Source organism: Trypanosoma brucei, chromosome 10 (assembly GCF_000210295.1).
Source record: "Trypanosoma brucei gambiense DAL972 chromosome 10, complete sequence".
Taxonomy (NCBI): Eukaryota; Euglenozoa; class Kinetoplastea; order Trypanosomatida; family Trypanosomatidae; genus Trypanosoma; species Trypanosoma brucei.
Window position 1 is genome coordinate 447344 of NC_026743.1, and position 20761 is coordinate 468104.

The following is a 20761-nucleotide window of genomic DNA, read 5'->3' on the forward strand; positions in this document are numbered from 1 at the left end:
TGAGTGCTACCTTTGCATCGTTGTTATTCTTACCACCATCAGCATGGCCATGAGACGTGGTATTACACATTTAGATGGAAGAGCGAACGGTGTGCGCCGTTTTTTTTTAGCTCCCTGCCCATATTATTTCTTAATTATTTGGTCGATCTCGTCCTCACTGTTTTTCTTTCTGCAGGTGATAACCGCCAGTTTGTTTCACGAAGAAATGTCCATCCGTTTACTTCTCTTTGTCTATCTCATAGCTCTGAAGTTGCGTTCTGCAACAACATCCTATATCTGTCTCATTCTCTGGTTGACTCCAGTTCAACCTTCTGGCCTAGTGGACCGTGGGAAAAGTACGTGAAGAGAGGGTTGTAAAAAGAAGAAAAGGATCAAGAAGAGTTTTATTTTTTTAAAAATTATTATTATCGGTTCGGACAGTCGTGGCCGGGAAGGGTGGTATAGTGTACCTATACACATTCTCGCATATACTTCTATATCGCTTCACGGGACAAACGAGGGGCGGTTGCGCTTTTGGCACCGCCAGAACCATCGTGATTGCAGCCGCTCGGTGGCAGACTACTTGGCGTGCTTGGAGTGCCTTGTCGTGTCTGAGAGTGCCATACGTCTGTTCCCTCGAGTGGCATTTTTTTTTTTTTTGATAACGGCTAGTAGAGGCCGTTGCTCATTTACGCAAGTAGGAAAGAGGGGTTAACGTGGAGACGAAGAGGGGACGGTGGACGGGAAGGGACGAGTTGTACCTGTGAGGCTGTGCCGTTAGCGTGTTACTTAAACACTTAGCGGGGCTGCTGTCTTGAGATTCACTGTGAGTTTGTAGTTGTATTGATATGAAGCAAGAGTTTGTTCGCCATGTTGACGCATACGATCCTCTTAGTGCTGCACAGCCTCCAGTCTTGGAGACGACCGCATCAACCCTTGTGTCGGACAAACCTCCTAACGACAGTTTCGATGTGGACGTGAACAATAGGCCGAACGTTGAAAGGTGCTTTTCTCCCAACCTGTTGGGTCAGCCTTGTCCTGTTGTATCGAACGGAGACTCATCGAGGAGGCAAGCGACATCCGGCTTTGGCGCATGTGGCGTAGAAATCCACCTGGCCGAGCCGAGCGTGTGCTCCACCAGGGATTCACAAGTGTTCGCGGAGACGCACGGTTCTCGGTTCATGCGCGGTATTGAACTTCTTGATCGCCTTCCGCATGAAGAGTCAAGGGATGATTGCCAAGAGGAAATGGCAAGTGTGTTTGGTGCTCCTCGAAATCACACAAAACCGCAGCCTGAGCAGCAGCAACGGTTAAACCATGAAGAGTTAAGAAGCCCGCTTAGTGTCCACAGTGTTTGCGTGTGGGAAGTCGATGCACCACGGGATAACAGGATCGTGATAACGGAGGAAACTGAACCAGGCTGGGAACAACCCGATTCACAGCGGGACGCTGCGCTGCAACAGTTGCTGTGTGACGCTTCGAAGGCTCGTGGTATTAAGCTAACGTGGTTGCTGTGTGGCTTGCTGTTACCTTTCATGCTCGTGCTCATATCGATGGTGGTGGGAACTGAGTTGCTGTTGAATGTCAAAGTGGCTGAGCCAAGGAAGGATGTCATAAAATTGTCGACCAGGTTGACACTCAGCCGGTTAAAGGATATGTACTATGATATAAGGAGGATGCCACAGGTTTCTGAAGTAGCTAGGGCCTCATCTAAGGTTGCAGAAAAGCGCGCAGCACTAGATTCAGTGTGTTCTTTTCTCCGAGGTGCACCAGTAGTCCTTGCCACATACAGTGGTGTAAACGCGTCACTTACGTGGACGCACAACTGCTCTGCAGGGGATCAGACTGATATAGCGCTTCCATCCACTATGCGTCTCAGTGATCCAACATCCCCTACGCCGCGCATATCGAGATATCGATCTGACTTGCTCATTGTGACCGAAAAGTACGGCCCCGAAGCCGATGTGTTCGTAGTGATTCTACGAAGAGACATCACAGGCCTGATGTTGCTGGGTCACTCTCTAGTCGACGACTTTACGACGGGGATAAGCCCGTTGGTTGCCATTTTGTTGCCTAGCTTTTCCTCTTCAAGGCTCACCGTCAGTTTGTACAACAATGCCCAATGGCTTGAAGACGCCAACCCACAGAATAACCCTCATGATGATGAAGTTCTTCTATTATTCGAAGAATGGTGTTCGTCGGGGGACACACACACATGGCACAGCGTGGGGCGACTCCTGCCAGGGGGTTTAGCCAACACAACTGTGGGAGAAGATGTGGCACACTTTCCAGCTCCAGTTCCCCGTCTGGCGGGTGGAGGTTTTTTCAGTGTCACCCCCCCTCTGGTGATGTGCAGTACATTTTGCGTAGATGGTACCTCCAACACCTGCGGGAAAGATAACCCCAGCAGTGTATGGCTTGTTACTTACGGTTCGTCATCATACCGTGGTCTGGATGGTCTATTGACAACTGCGATGGTGGTTGGTTACACCGGTGCAGTTCTGTTTATGGTAATGTTGTGCTTCGCCTACATCAGCATAGATGCCCCCGTTAGTTACCTTAAATCCCTTATTTTTTCTGCTGCCGGGGGGACGGAACGACGCAAAGAGTGGGACCACACCGTGCATGGTTGGCGTAAGATCTGGCTCGGGGATCTCCGTGCACTAGTGAATACATTTCAAATACTTGCTCTATGTTTTCGATTGAACAAGAAGTACGTGCCCCAGCATATCTTGGAGAAGCAAGTAAAGAACTTGCTAGATGTGAAGGATAAAATATGCTCCGCTGACACGGATGGGGAGGCGGCGGTGGAAGTCGCCGAGGGGAGGCACAATGATGACGATGATGCTGTAGATGACAAGGCGAACGTAGGGGCGTTCGTTTGTGCCGCTACTGTTGCGGATGTCAAATCGAGCATTAGCAAACGAATGTGCCAGGGGTCTCAGTCGGTTACGTCGCTCAACAGAATACAACCTCTGTGTGAGGTGGGGGACTTACAAGCAACGGATATTGCTGTTGAATCAGGACGGGCAGCCGCGCTTTCAGGCGCTGCGGACGGCAGGGAACCGGTCAACCGTGGCATGATCCTTGTGGAAAATGCAACTATTCTTACTGTGCACCTTCCCGCAGTGGAGACAGCGTATTTCACCGATTTTGGGCTTGCTGTTGAGCAACACCGCCACATTATGGCACTTCTTCTGCGCAGTGTTCGGCAGTACCGAGGTGAGCTGTTTCAACGTAGTGGCGAATGTATTTCTGCTGCATGGAATGCTTTCGATGGTTGCGCTGACCACGCCATACGGGCGGCGGCTTGCGCTCTTAGAATATTGGATCGACTAGAAGCCTATCGCCGCGCTGGATTCCGTGTGGGCATCGTGCTCCACCAAGGTCCATTTGTGTGTGGCGTTGTGGAGGATCGTGCGGAGGCTTTCACAACCGTGTTTGGTTCTGTCCCACGGCAGGCGATCGTGTTCAGCGAGTTGGCCGCGTCGCTAACGGTTTTTGACGTTCTGATCTCTGAACCAGTCAAGGAGTCGCTTTCTTCCCACTACGAGTGTATTATGGTGGACGTAATAAAATATCATGAGGACGATCCCCCAATTACACTGTATGAGTTAAGCAAGGAGCGACAACTACCGATGACAAAAGGAATGCCCCGGGGCCCATCAGCTTTTGCGGAGGAGCATGCACGTGTGTTTTTCAACTTTCGAAACCACGAATTTGGCTTGGCTCTGGCTGGCATCGAAAAGATGAAAAGAAGCTTTTCCAAGACAGAGTTACGTCTCCTGTGGCGGATTGAGCAACTCTGTAAATACTACATGCACCATGAGAAGGATTTGCCACTGCCGTATTACCGTCGTTTTCCCACTTGGCGAATTTACGAAGTTACGGAGAGCGTTGAAGGAAGTAATGATTTCTTGGCTCTTTCTTCTAGGGGAGGTACTGTTCTCTGCGGCGATATCCCACCCAGTGTGATGGCACACAAATCGAGTTTTGATTGCGATGCAATGAAATTCCGACAGGAGCTACATGACAACGTGCTCGCATCACGGAGAACTGGCTCCAAAGAATCGGGTTTAGCTTTTTCCGCAGTGAAGGAGGCAGATATGGGGACAGGATCCCCATCACCGGCTCGCGAAGCAGACGGTGTGAACCGCCGAATGTCAAGTATGTGCTTGTTAACGGACGCTCATTCGGGTAATCTTGAGAGTGGGTTAGAGAGATCCCTTGGCCGGCCGACCACTTCGTTGCGAGATACGTTGGGTAAAGGCCGTCCCAGCACGGTGCCGGGAGGTGAATTTGGCACCCCTGAGGCTGAGGGGGCGTCCGCATTGAACGTTGCAGGGCGGAATGCGGGCTCTTTTGACGCCATGAAATCCACCAACCCCCAAACCAAAACTTGCGCAGATGAAGAAAATTATGGGGATGTTGAGCTTGGGGTTGGTGACGAGCGGCGTCGTTTCTCATTTACAAATTGTCGTCCGTCTATCATTGCTGAGGGTCGCAGGCGTAGTTACAATAGGTGTGCAGAGTCATGCGTGTCACTTACTAGCGACAGCATGGAGGATGCCCACTCTTTTTCTGTAGTTGATCCAGGGGGTTCTCTCATGGCGACGTACACTCTACCGAAGAAAATAGTCGCCAAGAATGGCATTACATACCTGCGCAGCTCACGCATCCTTGGCAAAGGATCGTTTGGCTGCGTGTATCTAGGCATGGACGTAAACAGTGGTCGTATGACTGCTATAAAGTTTCTTCCCATGCCTTCTGGAGAGGAAGAAGTGTCCAAGGTTGAGACGGAGGTGGTTGCCATGCAGAAAGTGAAAAGCGGCCACGTCGTGCAGTTCATTTCTTATGCTTTTCAGAGTAACTTGATTATAATCATAATGGAATGTATGATGGCAGGCTCTCTTAAGGGGATGTTGGACGCATTTGGCAGCATTCCGCCTGCAACGGCTTGCCTATTCATTCGAGACGTGTTGCGTGGCTTGCACAAACTTCATTCTAATGGTATCATCCACCGTGATGTAAAGCCTCAAAATGTCCTTCTCACGCTTGGTGGCACGTGTAAGATATCCGACTTTGGTGCGTCGGCCTTTCTGAGTGAAGTGGTTCGCAGGGAAATGGAAGGGAATGGCCTGCAGATTCAGGGCACCCCCGTCTACTTGGCCCCAGAGGCAGCACGAGGGAAGCCTGTGGAGCAGAGCGACATTTGGAGCTGTGGTATTATGTTTCTACAGCTCCTTACGGGCGGTCTCCCCTATGCAGACCATTTTCTTCGAATGCCACCACAGGTTCTCGTCTATCATATTGGGTCAGCCTCCGCAAAGCCTATCATACCAGACGACCTCGACGAGTTCTGTTTGGAGTTTGTGCAGATTTGCTTGAAAAGTGACCCGAATGAGCGTTTGTCGGCGCAGCAGCTGTTGGCACTTCCCGTTTTTTCCCTTTAGAAGCGGTAATAAATATGCTGCCGTGCAGAGCCGCTGGGTTATTTGTTACCATGTCAATGTGATGGAAGGCATTGAAGGGAAATGCGGGATGACGAGAGTTTGAGTTTGTGCATGTGTGGAAAATATCGTTTATTTTACCTACACCATGAAAGGACCTCCCTTTTCTTAGTGTGAGAAAAACGTCGGTAGTTGGGTATATATATGTAGGACCGTTGCGATCTTCAGGAAGATATGTATCCGTTGGGTTTCGAGCACGGTGATTGGAGGTGATAGAGCAAAAAAGGAGAGAGAAGTTGTACAGCAGTGAGAGGATTGAGGATGAAGATGAGCAAAAGTGTGTTTTAAACAGTGTAGACAACAAAACACTGGTGTAGTTGAGGTAGTGGATAACGGATATATATATATATATATGAAAAGAAAGGTATGGTAGAGGTAAGGTGAGGTGACGCGGGACACCAGCTAACCAGAAGGAAAGATGGGTGAGAAGGCGAAGGCACCGACCTTTTACAATTGCCGTGGCTTCCATGCTATGTTTGCTTTACTTTTGTGTTGCTCCTTCAAGCGTATTAAGCGGAGCAGTGATTTTTTTTTCCTCTGTGGAGCGTTAGATGTTACGCTTTAAACCATGTCGGGACGTCGTCCGGCCTAATGTTGAAGTTTTTTCCCTTTTCATATAATATATATATATATATATATATATTACTTACGTGTATGTTTATATGTGTTATTCCTATATAGTTTCTTCGTCTGATTATTGTCCATTATATTCCAGATGTGGGCGATTTGTGCAGTGTTAGACCCCAATCCTGACCGCTTTTGTGGAGCAAAAGTTGAGGAGGGAGGTCTGGGCCCGAGTTTGAAATGGGTCATTTGATACAGCAGAGCCTAGTTGGTTGGCATCTGTGGTTCCATCGATTTATCCTGTTTTTTTTTTTTTTTGGCTTTCGCCTTGTCTTCTCTTCTCTTCACTTTTTTACTTTTCCCCTTTCTTTTCTTTTTTGCTCAAATTCCTCGTAGTCGTTTTACAGCGGACAGGGGAACTTTGCTGCAAAGAATAAAATGCTACCGGAGAGGAGGTAGGGAAGGAGGAGAAAGCCTCTGGGATTGTATGTGTGTGAAACGCCTCTAACGAACTGCTGTTTTGCATTCCTCACCCCCTTCCTCTTTTTTGCCTTCTACTTTTTTTTTTTGTTGCCTTCGGATGTACGATTCTCCCCTCAATTCCCCTCCTTTTTTCTGATCTCTTCACTGACCCCTCTCCATGCAAAACTTGTGCAGCCGTGTGTGCAATAGGGTGAAAGCAAAAGTGAGAGTGGTAACGAAATAAGGAAGAAAGGAGAAAAGGGGCGTAATGCGCCCTGCAGCCACTTGCTTACTCACAACTGCGGCCTCACCGTACCTCGGCGCAGCATGTCGTAGGATGCTTCTTTTCTCAGCTGGTAGGAGTTTGCATCTCTCCCCTAAGCGACTCAGCGGATCGGGCTCCTTGTTTTCTGACAACGCTTTTGAAAGGGAGGAGGAGGAATCGCCCCCTCATCAGAAGCAACGGACTGAGGACAGTATGACTGCTGTCCTGTCTCTCTTGCGTGACACCGTTCCACTCACTGGTTCCGATGATGTCAAGGAATTACTGAAGGGGTGTAAAAATGCGAAGGAGGTGCGTCACATTTTGGAAACGGTTGTGTATCGTAACCCACTGTGTTACGATGTTTTGAATGGCCACGGTTATCGCGTAGCGGTGTTACAGGCGTTGACTGCCGGTGCACCCCGCACGCAGTGTTTACATGAGTGGTTTGAATGTGTGGATAGGTTCCGTCGTTTAGGGTTTCTGCTGACAAGGACGTTCGCAGCTGAGGGGTTCACGCTAATAAAGCAATGGCTCTCGAATCATTTTCAAACAGAAGGACGCTCACCTTTGCTTGTGACGGAGGGCATATCACACATACGTGAACTTGTTCGCATATGCAGGGAGGACCGCCTTGTCTTTGACCACGTTTTGTACACTCGTATAGTGTTTCTTCTCACCATGATTGTGAGTTTCTTTGACCGCCAGAACATTTACCGGTCAGTTTTCCCCGAGAACTTCTCCAAGCGTGATGGTGTGGTCGTGGAGTGGGTGATAACCAGTGAGAGATGTGTAGACTTTGATGAGTGTGTGTTGCAGTGTGATGCCGTTGTGGAAGAACTTCTAGAGATGCTATCCGAGGATATTCCCTCGCATCCAAATTTCAGCGTGATGTATCGATTGATTGACTACTACTTCGCAGCAGACAATGTCGAAAAAATGATAGCCGTTATGGAGGATGCCGAGGGGTACGGAATCGGAATTGCCGAAAGCAGTACAGCGAAACTTATGCAGCTCGCCTGCGCACTTAACTACCCGAACGTCCCCGAGTTATTTATGCGCTGGCGAGCATCACTCCCTCAGTGTGTCATTGCGACCCCAGACATGAGCCGGTTGATGTTTTATTATTCGAGGTCTGGGGGTGGCAGGCCGTGCCCAGTCTGCGGCGAACCGTATAACCATCGAAACGTTAATGTTTACGTGTGGCAGCAAACACCTGATCATCAGCGCAACTGCCCTGCATTGATGGATGCTAGACGGCGTAAAGGTGAGCTGGATGAAAACACTGCACTCCCACAGAATCAAGACTGGAGTGAGGTGGCGTTCAACTTATGGAACATGTCCCAAGGTCGGTCTATTGAATGGGGTGCGGTGGAGTGGCGCGGTTTCTTGCTGTGTTGTATGTACTCTCCTCGGGCGCTTGAGGCACGGCGCCTTCTGGACGAGCACTACGACCATTCTAGGATGGATGACTTCCTCCGCGCCACTTACATGCGTTTGCTCCGTCACCAGTTACCAGAAGATGTAGCCGCAACACTGAGAGGCTGGAAGAAAAAGGAACAGCGTGTCTCGCCTATCGTGCTGCAGGAGTCACTTATTGGGGCCGCCATGGCTGAAGAACCAGATACTCGCATGTCAGCTTTGCGTGAGGTGTGGGCTACACTGCTTGAGAAGGACAGCTATGTGATGCCTTTTACGAGGCGTCGACTACAGCAGCGACTGGATGAACTGCGCTCCCGGACACCCGGTCCCACTGTAGAAGAGATTACGCTGTTGGAGGAGATGATTAATATGCAGCCACGTCACCTCTCATTGTTGGACATGAAGGACAGCCCGGCAGATTTTGTCGTGGGAACGTCGAAGAAGAACGTCTTCACCCCTCCTGCAAGCGGTTCCCGCGCGGAAGTGAGGCTTCCAGAGCGGCGCCGCGGGCGTAAGGAGATGGGATAGGGATAAGAAGGTGTGATGCCTCGATGTGTGTAGTTGTTTCTTCAATGCAAGAGTGATTGCAAGGGGTAAGGGAAGGGGTACAAGCGTTCATTTTCTACCTATCACCACCAAATTTTCTTATTTTTAGTCGGTTACTTGCAACCCACATGAGTGTCAGTTTTCTGGATGTGTTGTTGGTAAATGCTGTGCCGTACGAATTTTTCTCAAAAGTATCTATTGGCATAACCGGTGTTGTGTAAAATGCCTCAGCGTGGGTGATGCCATTGCGCATAGTATTTTACACCAATCTGTCGTCATTACCACACGTCTACACCCCTTTTTCACTTTGTCGTTATTTTCAGACTTTTCAATGGCACGGGGATGCACTTCCGGTCAGTAGGGCGTCCCCGTGCCATTGAATTAGTAATGGAGAAGCAGAAAAGAGACCCATTTCACAAGACTCTCGTCACGTTCAAGATCCCAGTCGTGCCAAGCGTGTGGCACGCACTAGGGGTTGATGCTTGTTTCATGTGTTATGAAGTCTCTAATATTATCGAATCGACCCTCAGAAGAGTTTTTCCTTCTTCATACACATTCTTCCTTTTCACATCACCCGTGGTGACGGTTCGTCCGTCACACGTGTGATTGTTACATGCGGATTTGTTGTGTCGGTAATTAATTTGTTTCGTTTAACCGGGGACCAGATTAGGTGTGGTCTTTGCGTGGGAGGGAAGACTTCATGCTGTCCTCTTTTCTCTTCAGCCTTTTCTTGTGCTACTCACTTGCCACTATTTTTGTACTGTGAGGAATATCGTGGTGTAAAATATACTTTCGTTGGCTTGGGCCAATATCTACGCGTAGACGCAAAAAGGATTGAGTACACGTTCCTTGAAAAGAGTTAACTTTATCTTCGGAGTCGAATAGTAGTGGTCACATGGTGGACTGCACGGTCGAACTTCCCAACATTCCTTATTTTGGCGTACGGTTAGATACCTCCGACATAGTGGGGGGTGTCGGCAGAAAAAGCCACGATGAAACTGTTCGAGAAATTTTCCTTAAGGGTTTCACCCACGTGCAACAGACATCATCCAGCGACACGCACGTGACACTGGTGGCTCAGTCTGAAGAGACCAAGGAGTGGGTGCACATCCGAGTTTATGCATTGGAGCGGCTGCGCAGGGATGCAACACTCCGCGACCGCATTGAGAGGTCCGTTCTTGTGGGCTGCAAGGCCCAGCACCCCTGCATTGTACGAATTATGCAGCCCTTTTTTTCAAGAACAGATCTTTTTGTCGTTGAGGAGTATTGTGCAGGAGGTGAGTTACTTTCTTGGGTGGAGACTCATTGCCGCGAGGCAGCCACCACCAAGTCAGGATTTGAACCCCCACTAGGTTTGTCAATGGGATTTGTGAAGAGTGTGATGCGAGACGTGATGAGTGGGGTGGATCATCTCCACACGAGATGCGGTGTGGCTCATCGTGGCATAAAGCTGGAGAGCATATTGCTAGACAACTGTAACCGCGCAAAACTCAGCAACTTGGGGGCGTGTGCCGTCATTTCCACAAATGAGGGCAAGGAGGTAAAAAATAACCCACTGAAGGTATGTTGTGCATCGCGACACTACGCTGCCCCCGAAGTTGTGATGGGCCTGCCGTATGATGGGAAGTTGGTGGATGTGTGGGCATTGGGTGTTTTGCTCTTTGTGCTGTTAACCTGTCGCTTTCCATTTGAAGAGGAAAGGGATAACCCCTATGAGTCTAGTAGTGACACCGCCGTTCGTGATGGTGGTGATGATGAGCTTTTGATGGAGCGCATTTGTAATGCAGACGAGTTGTTGCTGAAGCATCCTGTTCTAGCACATGTTTCTGATCCATTAGCAACTGACCTGGTACGCAACATGTTGCGCGTCAACACAAAAACCAGACTGACTGTGAGGGAGGTGCTTGAGCACCCCTTTCTGAGGATGCCGTAAGTGAAGAACCCAAAGGGATTCCCTCTTTATGGAACATGTTATTATGACTATTATCCCATAGAAATCGGAAGCACGGAACGCCATAGATATTGGGGTGTGCTGAGTCGGTACATCACACTTCAAAAAAAAAAAGATTCTACAGAAAACTACGGTTTCAGCTTCTACCGATGCTTTTGTTGCGCTTCGACACGTGTTGGTCGCGCACTGTCACCTCGTTTTCTAATAATATCTGGATATTTATTTAAAGATTATGCCTTCCCCTCCTCTGAAAAATACAAACAAACAAACAAACGTAACTTCTAGAGGCAAACGTAACCCTGAAGGTGGCAAGAAAGGTGTGTGAAGGGAACTGTGCACCTATGCGCCGAGTTTTTAGGAAAACTCTCAGTGGAGCCCTTTCGTACCGCTGGTGTTGGAGCCCACAACCGGGGCCCTCCTACCCCACACCTGAAGCACTTGTAGAAACCATACGCCGCCAAGGGCCGAAGGAGTCGGTATGGAATTTAGATTTTTCATTTCTACCGAAGCGTCCTTCCACTCAACGGGAGGACGTACCTGACGATGTCCTCCGCAGCTGCAGTGTCGCTCTCTCAGAGTCAGCACTCACCGTCAAGCGACTCTCACTGACAATAAACTATCCGGAAGCGGTGGAAGTCGCTATTCGGTTCTTACGCGGAGCACAGCTCCCCGCGCTTCGCACACTTGATTTAACTCTCCACAATGTAGCTTTTGTGCAAAATGAGCGAATGCTCGCGACTCTACTCCAAAGTGCTGCGGGCGTGGCCGGCCGACTAGCTGAATTGCGTGTTGCCATGATTACACATGACATCCGCAGTGGCTTACAGTGGGGGCAACAACAGCGTGTGCCTACCGCACTTGCTACTCTTCTATCCGCGTCTGCACTTGAGTCCCTGTCGCTGGAGCACTTGGTGATGTCCAGTGCAAGCGACGAAGAAACCTTGGTCTTGAATGCTGCTATTTTGAATTCATGCCGTGGGTTGCGACAATTATCGCTTAGCGGCAGCGCATCGCTGCTTCGTTGTGATTCGTTTCTTCATGACACTCTAATGGGAATGCCACGCCTGGAGGTGTTGGACCTCAGCGGTATTTGCCTGAATGATGTGCAAATACAAAAGTTACTGGTATCGCTTAGGGCTTCAATTGGTGGATGGCACAACTTACAACAGTTAAACCTCGCTGGGTGCGGTTTATCAACTTGGGCACTTGGGTTGATGCAAAGTGATTTGGGTGACTCGCATCCGCTACCATCCAATAGTTCTTTCGGTTTAAAGGTTCTGAATCTTAGTAGCAACGGTATCGATGATGAGGGTGCATTTGTCCTCGCCACGGTTTGTATGCGTTGCAGGTGGATTGAGGAAATTTATTTGAGACACAATCGGATCACAGAGAAAGGTGCTGCAGCCATCTGCTCCGCTGTCAGAGAAGGAACTGAATTAAGAGTGCTCAGCTTTCATTCTAATCTGCTCAAAGATGAGGGGCTTCTTGAGGTATTGCGGCACTTCGAGGGTTGGCCAAAGTTGCAGCGATTTGATGTTACTCGTTGCCGGTTAACAGTAAGGTGCCTACCGTCTCTATGTATCGCGCTTCTTTCTTCAAAAGCACTACAAGAGTTGGTACTTGATCGCAATGATCTGCGTCTGCTGGACACCTCAGATGTTACTGGTACTACAGGAGGGGGCGTGCATCTTTTTGCATTCGACTCGATGCGCAGCGGTATCGGCACTGCGGACATGAAGGCACTCACATCGTTCGAGGTCGACCGCCGGGATGCACTTGAGGGTCGCCAGCGACACAAGGGGACGGGACCAGCTAATGAAGAGAAGAAGTTCAATTCAACTTTCATTGGAGCCGCGCCATTTGAACGACTCGGCTCAGCACTGGCCTCCTGCGCCGAACTGCGTAGTTTTTCAGCCTCAGGTTGCTCCCTCACGGACACCGCATTTCTGTCTTTGACCGCTGCATTACAAAGGTGCCGTTTGACGCATCTTAACCTTAGCTCCAATCCGTTGTTCACCCACGTGGAAGGCATAGAGGCCCTCGGCAGACTGCTGCATTGTGCTTCTGAAGCCCTGGAAGTACTGGATGTGTCGTGTACTGGTTTGGGAAACGTAGGGATCTCGGTTCTCGCGGATGGATTGTCGGACTCTCTGTCGGAAATGGTTGGAGAACCGCCGCTGAGATCGCTTGGCGCACTAAGAGAACTTCGTGTGTCGCATTGCCGTATTGGTGATGACGGTTTTGGAGCGCTCGCCGATGTGGTGCCCTTTATGTGTTCGTTGGAGCGTCTGTTTTTGGACGGGAATCAGGTAACTAGTGTGCCTGTGGTTGTTTCCCTCCTTGGGAAGTTGTCTACGCTGCCATCACTTGTCTTCGTAGGACTGCATGGTACCCTCTCGCCTAGAAGCGGAGCCGAGGTTGCGGTATGTAGTGAGTACTCCCTGTTGCGGCGTAAGGGAATAACTGTCCACGTTTGAAGGGCGTGGGAAGTGGTTTTATTGTACCCACAGGTTATGCCCTGAGGTTTGTGCTGATTCCTGGGAACGAAAGTTATCCTTTAAGTGAGGGGCGAGTGTAGGACTTCGCTACACGTAAGGGTGTGGTTAGCGTCCACAACAAAGCTCTATTGGGTTACACCTGTGCGTACTGTAGCGCATTGCCAGTTTTTGCTTTTTGTGTGCTTCGTGTACAACGTTTTGCGGCGGCTCCTGCGTATGCATGTATATACACATCAATATCATCATTATTATTTTTTTGTTGTATAGGCTTGTTACAGAATCGGGCCACCTTCCTCGCGCACTGGTATTTTAAACCATGTCGAACGGGTATAAGCGCGAGCGCTGGGATGAAGAAAGCGGTGACCACTACCACCAACATGCCGTCCGCTACAGTGATCTACCGCCCAATGTAAAACTCCAGAGGCGACGGCAGGAGCGGCAGGAGAAGAAGGAGAAGGAGCGCACTCTCGCCTACTTCACATCGGTTCATCGTGCTCTTGAGGAGCAGTCAGCGGAGACTTTAGTTGCCTTCGTCGATGGGTTTTTCGTTGAGCTAATCAAACTTCTGCGTGCCGACACCTCGCTTCACCTACTTCGAAACGGTACCGTCTGCCGTACCATTGAAGCTGCTCTGGCCAGCTCACAATTGCTACACTGCAAGTCATTATTATACATACTTCTCGGCCACGTGTACGACCTCGCAGCCTCCCCAACGGCAAGTCGCACGCTAGAAGCAATAATTGCCAGCATTGTGCGAGGTGTTAGTGTATTTCGCAGAACCGACAGCAGCGCATTCTCAGCGGAGATGGAGGAGGGAGGTGCTTCCAGTAACGGTGTGCCCAGTGCGTCAACCCTCATAACGTGTGTTGTCGAAGAACTCGCGGAACGAGCAGGAGAGGTGCTGCTACACGACGCTGCCGCGCGTGCCGTAAGGTCAATCATATTATTTCTTGGTGGTTTTTGGAACTCTACAGGCACTGCATCGTCCCTGCCACACGGTGTAAAATTCTACGCTCAACTTGATACTCTTGGTACCGCCCTTATGTGTGTCGTTGAACCGACGTTTGGTGTTAGCTGCGGCGATGGAGTGGCGAATATTTGGCTTCAGGTGGCGAAAACTCCAACTGCAAGTTTCGTCGTTCAGAGTCTTCTTCGTGTGTGTGAACGAGAGACGAAACTGGATACAAGTGTGCGACAACGCTTGGAGGTCATTCACAACGACGGTTCACAGTTGTTGAGACAGCTTCTTATGGATCCGCTGGGTTGCCATCTTTTCCAAGCTTACTTAAGAGTCCCTGTACCAGCATCGGTGCTGAAGGATTACGATTCGTTCTCAAGCTACCAGTGCTCCGGAACTGCACCGACTTCGTCGGGAAGTGGAAAGCGTTTTATTAAAATGTTACGCGACGTTGCCGCCGAAGAACCCCCAAACCCCGATGAGTTGGCGCACGAAAAGACATGTTGGGACAAAGCCCTTGCGATTGTCGTCGAGGCCCTCGATGATTTGCTGGACCCAGCTGGCAGCTCCGTCGGTCATGCAGTTTTCGCCCTACAGGATCTTGTGCTCTTCGCCCCCACTGCCGTGCATTTGGAACGCGTGTGGGAGCAGCTCCTGGAGCGCATCGGTTTGCGGACGCTCTTAGCGTCGCCGAAGTTAGTGCAGGTCCTGATCGTGTTCACTCGTAAGTGTGCCTTTTCGAACCCCTTGCCGACTGTGGTGGAGAGTGAAGATCGTTCAGCGGAAGCGGCGCCGTTGGAAGGCGGGTTTGTCGGAGATATGGTTCCTAAGGATGTGGAGCAGTCGATATACAATGACCTGTCGCAGGGTGTGAGGTACTTTCCTACCTCTACGGAATTTCAAAAAAAAGTCTTAACCGCATTGCTTCGGGTGGCACGTGAGCTCTGCCCCAAAGGGGCTGCGCAATTCCTGTTGGTGGATGGTGGATTGCAGGACAAAGGTTTTGAATTGGCACGGTACATAATGCATTTTGTGCCGGCGGCTTCAGCTGTGTTCCTTCACGCAATCGAGCGTTTGCGTCGCTCAGATGTTGAGACATTGTTATACCACCCGAAGGGTAGTTTGGTATTTCAGCAGTTCCTTCGTGCTGGAGCCGCGCACCATCCACAAGGAAAGAAAGGAGGTGAGCAACAGCAACAACAACAACGGGTGGAGACGATGATCCCATTGAGTTTCATGCGACGTATCTCCCCACTTCTGCCACGGTTGGTGGTTAATACGTACGCCGCGTACGTGATAGAGGTGCTATACGATGTTGGGAGCTTTGAGGTGAAAGAAGAGCTCGTCAAGGCACTTTTGCCAATATACAATGAGATGAAACGTAGCCATGAGGAGAAACAACGAGAGGTTAGAGAAGCAGCGAGCCGAAATGATCCATCCGCTAACCCAAACAACTTTCACATGTCAGAATTTATCACACGGAAAGTAATGACAAAGTGTCTTGTAGAGATGTACTCCCATAGGCCTGATGATTGGGCGAAGCTCGCGAGACGGCAGTGCCAGGTTCAGCGGCTTTTGCAACGTATGTCTTCTGTAGCATTTTGAGAGAGTACGAGTGCGCGTGTTCGTCCGTGTGAGACAATCTAATGAGTTACTAACTTACCTCTTCGTCATTCACTAGTAAGGATTTGGTTTGGTATTCTAACTTTTTGTGATTCGTATAATCGCTAACGTTTTTGTTTACCTTTTTTTTTTTCTAAAAGACTTTCGACGGCTTGGTGCCGCGTCGCACAAACTGGGAATATGTTAAGACGAGAAAGTTTTCATCTGTGCCCTTCGCTTTCCTTTCTCTTATTATCTTTCACTTGCCCAAAATGAACACAGGACGGAGTGTAATTAGATTGAGTCCGGCGAGTAGTGGTCAAATACGGTTGTTGGGCTGTGTGTTGGTTGTTGGTGTCGCAGGTAAGTAATTTGGAGATGGCCCAACCGGTGGATCTATGTGAACTGTACAGTTCTTACTGCAAGGAGGAAGGCTGTAAACCAAATACTGCGGTTTTGCAATACATTATCGACTGTGGTCGCAGGTATCCACTAGAAAAGTTGATACTGGGTAACAATTACTTGGGACCACGAGGCTTACGACCGATTGTTCGCCTGGTGGACTATTGTCCAACAATGATGCATCTCAACATCGATGAGAACGGGGCTGATAACGACACCGTATCACTCCTCTGTGATGTGCTAATGACACACAAAGGCATGCAGACAATCAGCCTACGCGGTAATCCAATCACGGCCACCGGTGGGAAGAAGTTGCTCGCACTTGCGGAGAAGAACCCTAAAATCACTCATATTGATCTTGATAACACGGACGTTTTTCAGGCACTCTTGTTGAAGATCTACGCCGCAACGAAAGCGAACCGTGATCGGATTGGGAGGGGGGCGGTACACCTTATTCCAACCAGTATGGACGAGAAGGAATTAATGGCTATTGTGAGCAGCGCAAATACGAAGATGACACACACGTTTACAGAGAAGCCGGTGATTAGACAACTCCCCAGCGTCAAAAAGGGTGAGCCAACTCCTGTGGAGAGTTCCGTGTCACCCCGTGTAGTGTCACCGGTGGAGCGCTCAACAACTTTCCCAAAACCTGGTAGGGCCTGGGGTGGTGGTCAACCTTCCTGTGAAACCAAGTCTCCCCTTGCACGCAGGAAGGGGAGGGCTCGGCCACCTATTCCTCCCATTACGTCTCGTTTGCCGGAGTCTCAACGACTAGAGTTGCAGAAGGAATACCGTCAAAGGGCAATGATCCTACGCGAAGTGAATACGAGCCAAGCGAGCAAAGTAGCCAATCGCGTTCGTGAAGAGTTGATGCTATTAGAGCGTAACTTTAGGAGTGAGCCCTCCACCCGACTCGGTTGGAACGTGGAAGCTGCGGGAACGGAGGCCGGAGAAGGTAAGGGGGACCACAGTTTCGACCAAGATTTGGAGGCTATTGAAGGATATGTGGACACCAACCAGGAGGAGACGGAGCATGGTGCTCAGCCGCAAATGCAGCATGTAGAGGGAGGCTCCGCGGATAGTAGTCGACCTGAGGGGCTTATAAATCGCTCATCAAATGGTGCTTTCGGTCCTCCACCGAACTTCCGTGAGCCACAGCAGCAAGTGTTGTTGCGAAGGGATGAAACATCTCCTGAAGTACCATTCGGCAATGCCGGAGGGGTGACTTCGCTGAAGTCCATAAATTTGAGCGCAATTTCCCCATCCTCTAATAGCCCTGATTTTACTGGGAAAATTGTGTTGCAAAGTGGTACTCCGAACACGAATACGGAGAAGGAGAGCGAAGACAACGTACACACATTTATGGAGAGTCCTGCTTGGATGACGCTCGGAAGCGGCGAAAAATTGCAGTACCTCTTTAACAGTGGCTGTCGTGCGTACGTAAGCCAGAAGTTTGACACTTCGTACATGGCATGGAAGGAGGCAATGTCCATTGCCACTTCTGTGAAGGACAGACAGTGGATGGCAGTGCTTTCTAACAATTTGCAGCGACTGAGCTATGAGATGCTAGTACGTGAAGGTACCGAGTTCCTAGATGAATTTAAGCTAGAAGATGCAGACGTAGCCTTTCAGCGTGCTCTTGAAGTTGCCCGTAGGGCAAATAACGCAAAATGGGAGTCAGATATGCATAAAGCACGTCGGGATGTACAGGTGGCTATTTTCCACAAAACTGATGAGGCTGCGTTGCGTATGTTCGAAAAAGCACAAACCACGGAGCCGCGAAAAGTGACGAGTGACGATTATTTTGTCGTTGCGGGCTCCGATGTACTTATACAGCACACCGAGGCGTACGCGAACGAGTGGGCTTGCATGTTGCTGGTAAAGGAGGCTGTCGAGTTGTGGGCGGCGGCCATCCGCGTCACTGAGCGAATTGGGGGAACTGCTTCTCATACACTTCAAGTTTCTGTGAAGGAGTCGCTGACTACAGTTTCGTACTTTCTCGCGCAGAGGTGTTTCGATGTGGAGGACACACAGTCGTTGAGTTGGATGTCCACTTCCCGCTACAACTACCATGAGTGTATTATGCTCATCAAACTGTGGACGGACATGACGTCCAGCGCCGATTTTCGCGAAAATCATAAACTCTTCGCAGCCATTGCAGCGGCTCAGATAGGGAATTTGTACCTAGCTACGAACCAACTGAAAGAGGCGGAGGCGCAGTTCTCAGCGCTTACATCTCTCGGTGAAGAACTTCGTGATTCAATCCTAATCGCTGCCGGGCACACTTTCCGGGCACTTCTCAACTGGCAGTGTGCGCGGTATCCAGCAGCGGAGGAGCACTTTCGTACGGCCGTAGCGCGTTGGGGTGCACTACGCGATGTGGTGAGACGGGAACGACTGGAGCAGAACAGCTTCGTTGGAAATACCACTGGTGTCAACTCAACATCAAATTCCAGCAGTAACGTAGTCGATAGTCTGACCAAGGTGACCACCGGCCGTTATCACGTGGATGGAGTTTCAGATGCTGTGTTTTCCCGCTGTAATGAGTTGTCAAGGCTACTGTTGCTGCTGCCACGCGGATACGTGTCGATGATGGAGTGTGTCAGCTACAACTACCTTGTTTCGAGTCTCGCATGCAAATACCGATACAGCGAAGCACTGGAGGTGTTGGAGTGTGGCTTGGTTTGTAAGTATCGTGACATGCTCTTTGACAAGCTCGAGATGAACTTTAGCACTCGGCCTACTTTTGCACAAATCACGGCCACACCTTCACTGGTTCACTCACCCCTGGTTTATTATTTGACGACAAGGCGTTATGAATGGAGCTCTACAAAGTGCTCCTACGACGTGGAGGAGAGTTTGCTAACGTGGATTGTTCCACAGGTGGGTGACATGCGTTTTATTGAGATCCCTTTGATGAAGGAAATGAAAGTGTTGTCCGTTGACAGTCTTGTGCAGAGGGTGCGTAAGTCACTTTTGCTTGCCCCCCTTGATAGGCTGGGAGCAAACAATGCTAGGAGTGGCGGAACCAGCGGTGACTCCTGTGGGGGCGAAAAGGCGGTGGATGCACCTGAGATAATTACGGAGCTTCCTAATAAAACATGGGTGGAACCACTCAAGACGCTTTACAACATTTTCATCGAGCCCATTGCAGCCTATATCCGCTCGTCGGACCCGCGGCTCCTGGCAAAGAACGGTGTCGTAACGATAATTCCCACGGATGGCCTGTGGCTCGTCCCATTCAATGCCCTCATGTCACGGAACGGGAACTTCGTTATTGAGGACTTTGCTTTTCAGTTGGGGTTCAGCGCTACACAGTGTCGTCTCGCTGCGCTGAGTGCGAAGCGAGTGCAGCAGCGGTGTTTGTTTCAGAACTTGGTGCTCGTACAAAAACAGGCGGACGCTACCGAGCAGTTGATGTCGCACTTGCTTTTTCCTCTTGATGCTCACCGCTCAGAGAGTGAAGGTGCTGTAGTCATGCAGACGCTTGCTCAGAACAAGCGGCACGTCCGACACCAGTGTAATTCCTACGTGACAAGCGAGATAACGAGCAGCGAGGTGCTCCTGCACGACATCGAGAAACTGAAGGAACACTTGCCGCGCAGTCGCACAGTTCATATCGCCGCCTCCACCACAAGCGGCTTTCGGAATGAGGATGCAGGTGGAGGTGCCATTTGTATAGCGGGGACAAAGGGCGACTTACAACTGTTGCGTTCCTCTGATATTGCGCGCATGGAATTATTCGCTGAGCACGTGATTCTTAGCAACGCTAATATGTCACCCTCTGGCATCGTTGGCACGCACGACGATGTACTTTGTCTCACCCGCGGCTTCCTCGCTAGCGGGGTGCCATGCGTTATTACATCGCAGTGGTGCACACCCGACATGGTGCCAGCGATGCTCTTCTCACGCTTTTACCAACACCAGTCCGCGCCCAATAAACGCACTCGAAGCTCGTTGCTGTCCCGTGATTCCATTGGACTGCTCCCTGCATCGGGTACTCAACAGAATGCATTGTCTAGGAAGGAGGAGGGGAGTGATCGGTGTAACGACAACTTAAACTGGCACAAGGCACTTTTCCTTGCGCAAGCCATCCGGGGGTTATTGGAGGACGACACATTCCGTTACTCACCGCGTTCGTGGGCGGGGTATTATTGCATTGGGTACGGGTTGATGCCGCCGGGGGAGGCCTGAGTTGTGTCAGGTCTTATTTCTTTTTTTCTTTCTTCAGTTTTTTCTTTTCTTCGGCGTTTATTGATCCGACTTTCCGTTTTGGTGTGGGTCACTTCCACTCTTCCTTATATGTATATGTATGCGTATGTTTACATCGCGTGCTTTGCTTGTTTGATTGTGCACATGCGCTAAACTTTTTGTTGTTGTGGTATTTTCTTGACAGTCAGGTATTTGCATGGCAATATATGACGAGGGAGGGATTGAACGCACGCTTGTAGTGGATTTGGCATCAACTGAAGGTAGGTTGAGATCATGTGGAAATGAGGGAAAAGATAAGAGGCACGGGCGTAGTGTATTTTTATGAAGAGATTGCAAAAGAGTGGGTGATGTAGGGAGGGGGGAGGGAACAGTGCAAGAAAAGGTTGCTATGAT

General features: G+C 49.9%; 7 protein-coding genes across 7 annotated transcripts; all 7 read left to right on the top strand.

Annotated features, from left to right (window-relative positions):
• Positions 1–43: 43 nt before the first annotated feature.
• On the top strand, positions 44–343 carry TbgDal_X2300 (hypothetical protein, unlikely; the record flags this gene model as incomplete). The annotated part of the gene is made up of 1 exon (XM_011779111.1): positions 44–343. The coding sequence occupies one exon, from the start codon at positions 44–46 to the stop codon at positions 341–343; it is 300 nt and encodes a 99-aa protein (XP_011777413.1).
• A 484-nt stretch (positions 344–827) lies between these two features.
• On the top strand, positions 828–5432 carry TbgDal_X2310 (protein kinase, putative; the record flags this gene model as incomplete). Its single annotated transcript, XM_011779112.1, has 1 exon — positions 828–5432. One exon carries the CDS (start codon positions 828–830, stop codon positions 5430–5432), a length of 4605 nt encoding a protein of 1534 aa, XP_011777414.1.
• Positions 5433–6783: 1351 nt separating this feature from the next.
• TbgDal_X2320 (hypothetical protein, conserved) lies at positions 6784–8727 on the top strand (the record flags this gene model as incomplete). The annotated part of the gene is made up of 1 exon (XM_011779113.1): positions 6784–8727. One exon carries the CDS (start codon positions 6784–6786, stop codon positions 8725–8727), a length of 1944 nt encoding a protein of 647 aa, XP_011777415.1.
• A 913-nt stretch (positions 8728–9640) lies between these two features.
• On the top strand, positions 9641–10678 carry TbgDal_X2330 (serine/threonine-protein kinase, putative; the record flags this gene model as incomplete). Its single annotated transcript, XM_011779114.1, has 1 exon — positions 9641–10678. The coding sequence occupies one exon, from the start codon at positions 9641–9643 to the stop codon at positions 10676–10678; it is 1038 nt and encodes a 345-aa protein (XP_011777416.1).
• Positions 10679–11037: 359 nt separating this feature from the next.
• Positions 11038–13173, top strand: TbgDal_X2340 (hypothetical protein, conserved; the record flags this gene model as incomplete). The annotated part of the gene is made up of 1 exon (XM_011779115.1): positions 11038–13173. One exon carries the CDS (start codon positions 11038–11040, stop codon positions 13171–13173), a length of 2136 nt encoding a protein of 711 aa, XP_011777417.1.
• A 337-nt stretch (positions 13174–13510) lies between these two features.
• On the top strand, positions 13511–15757 carry TbgDal_X2350 (hypothetical protein, conserved; the record flags this gene model as incomplete). Its single annotated transcript, XM_011779116.1, has 1 exon — positions 13511–15757. The coding sequence occupies one exon, from the start codon at positions 13511–13513 to the stop codon at positions 15755–15757; it is 2247 nt and encodes a 748-aa protein (XP_011777418.1).
• A 375-nt stretch (positions 15758–16132) lies between these two features.
• TbgDal_X2360 (hypothetical protein, conserved) lies at positions 16133–20350 on the top strand (the record flags this gene model as incomplete). The annotated part of the gene is made up of 1 exon (XM_011779117.1): positions 16133–20350. The coding sequence occupies one exon, from the start codon at positions 16133–16135 to the stop codon at positions 20348–20350; it is 4218 nt and encodes a 1405-aa protein (XP_011777419.1).
• Positions 20351–20761: the final 411 nt, after the last annotated feature.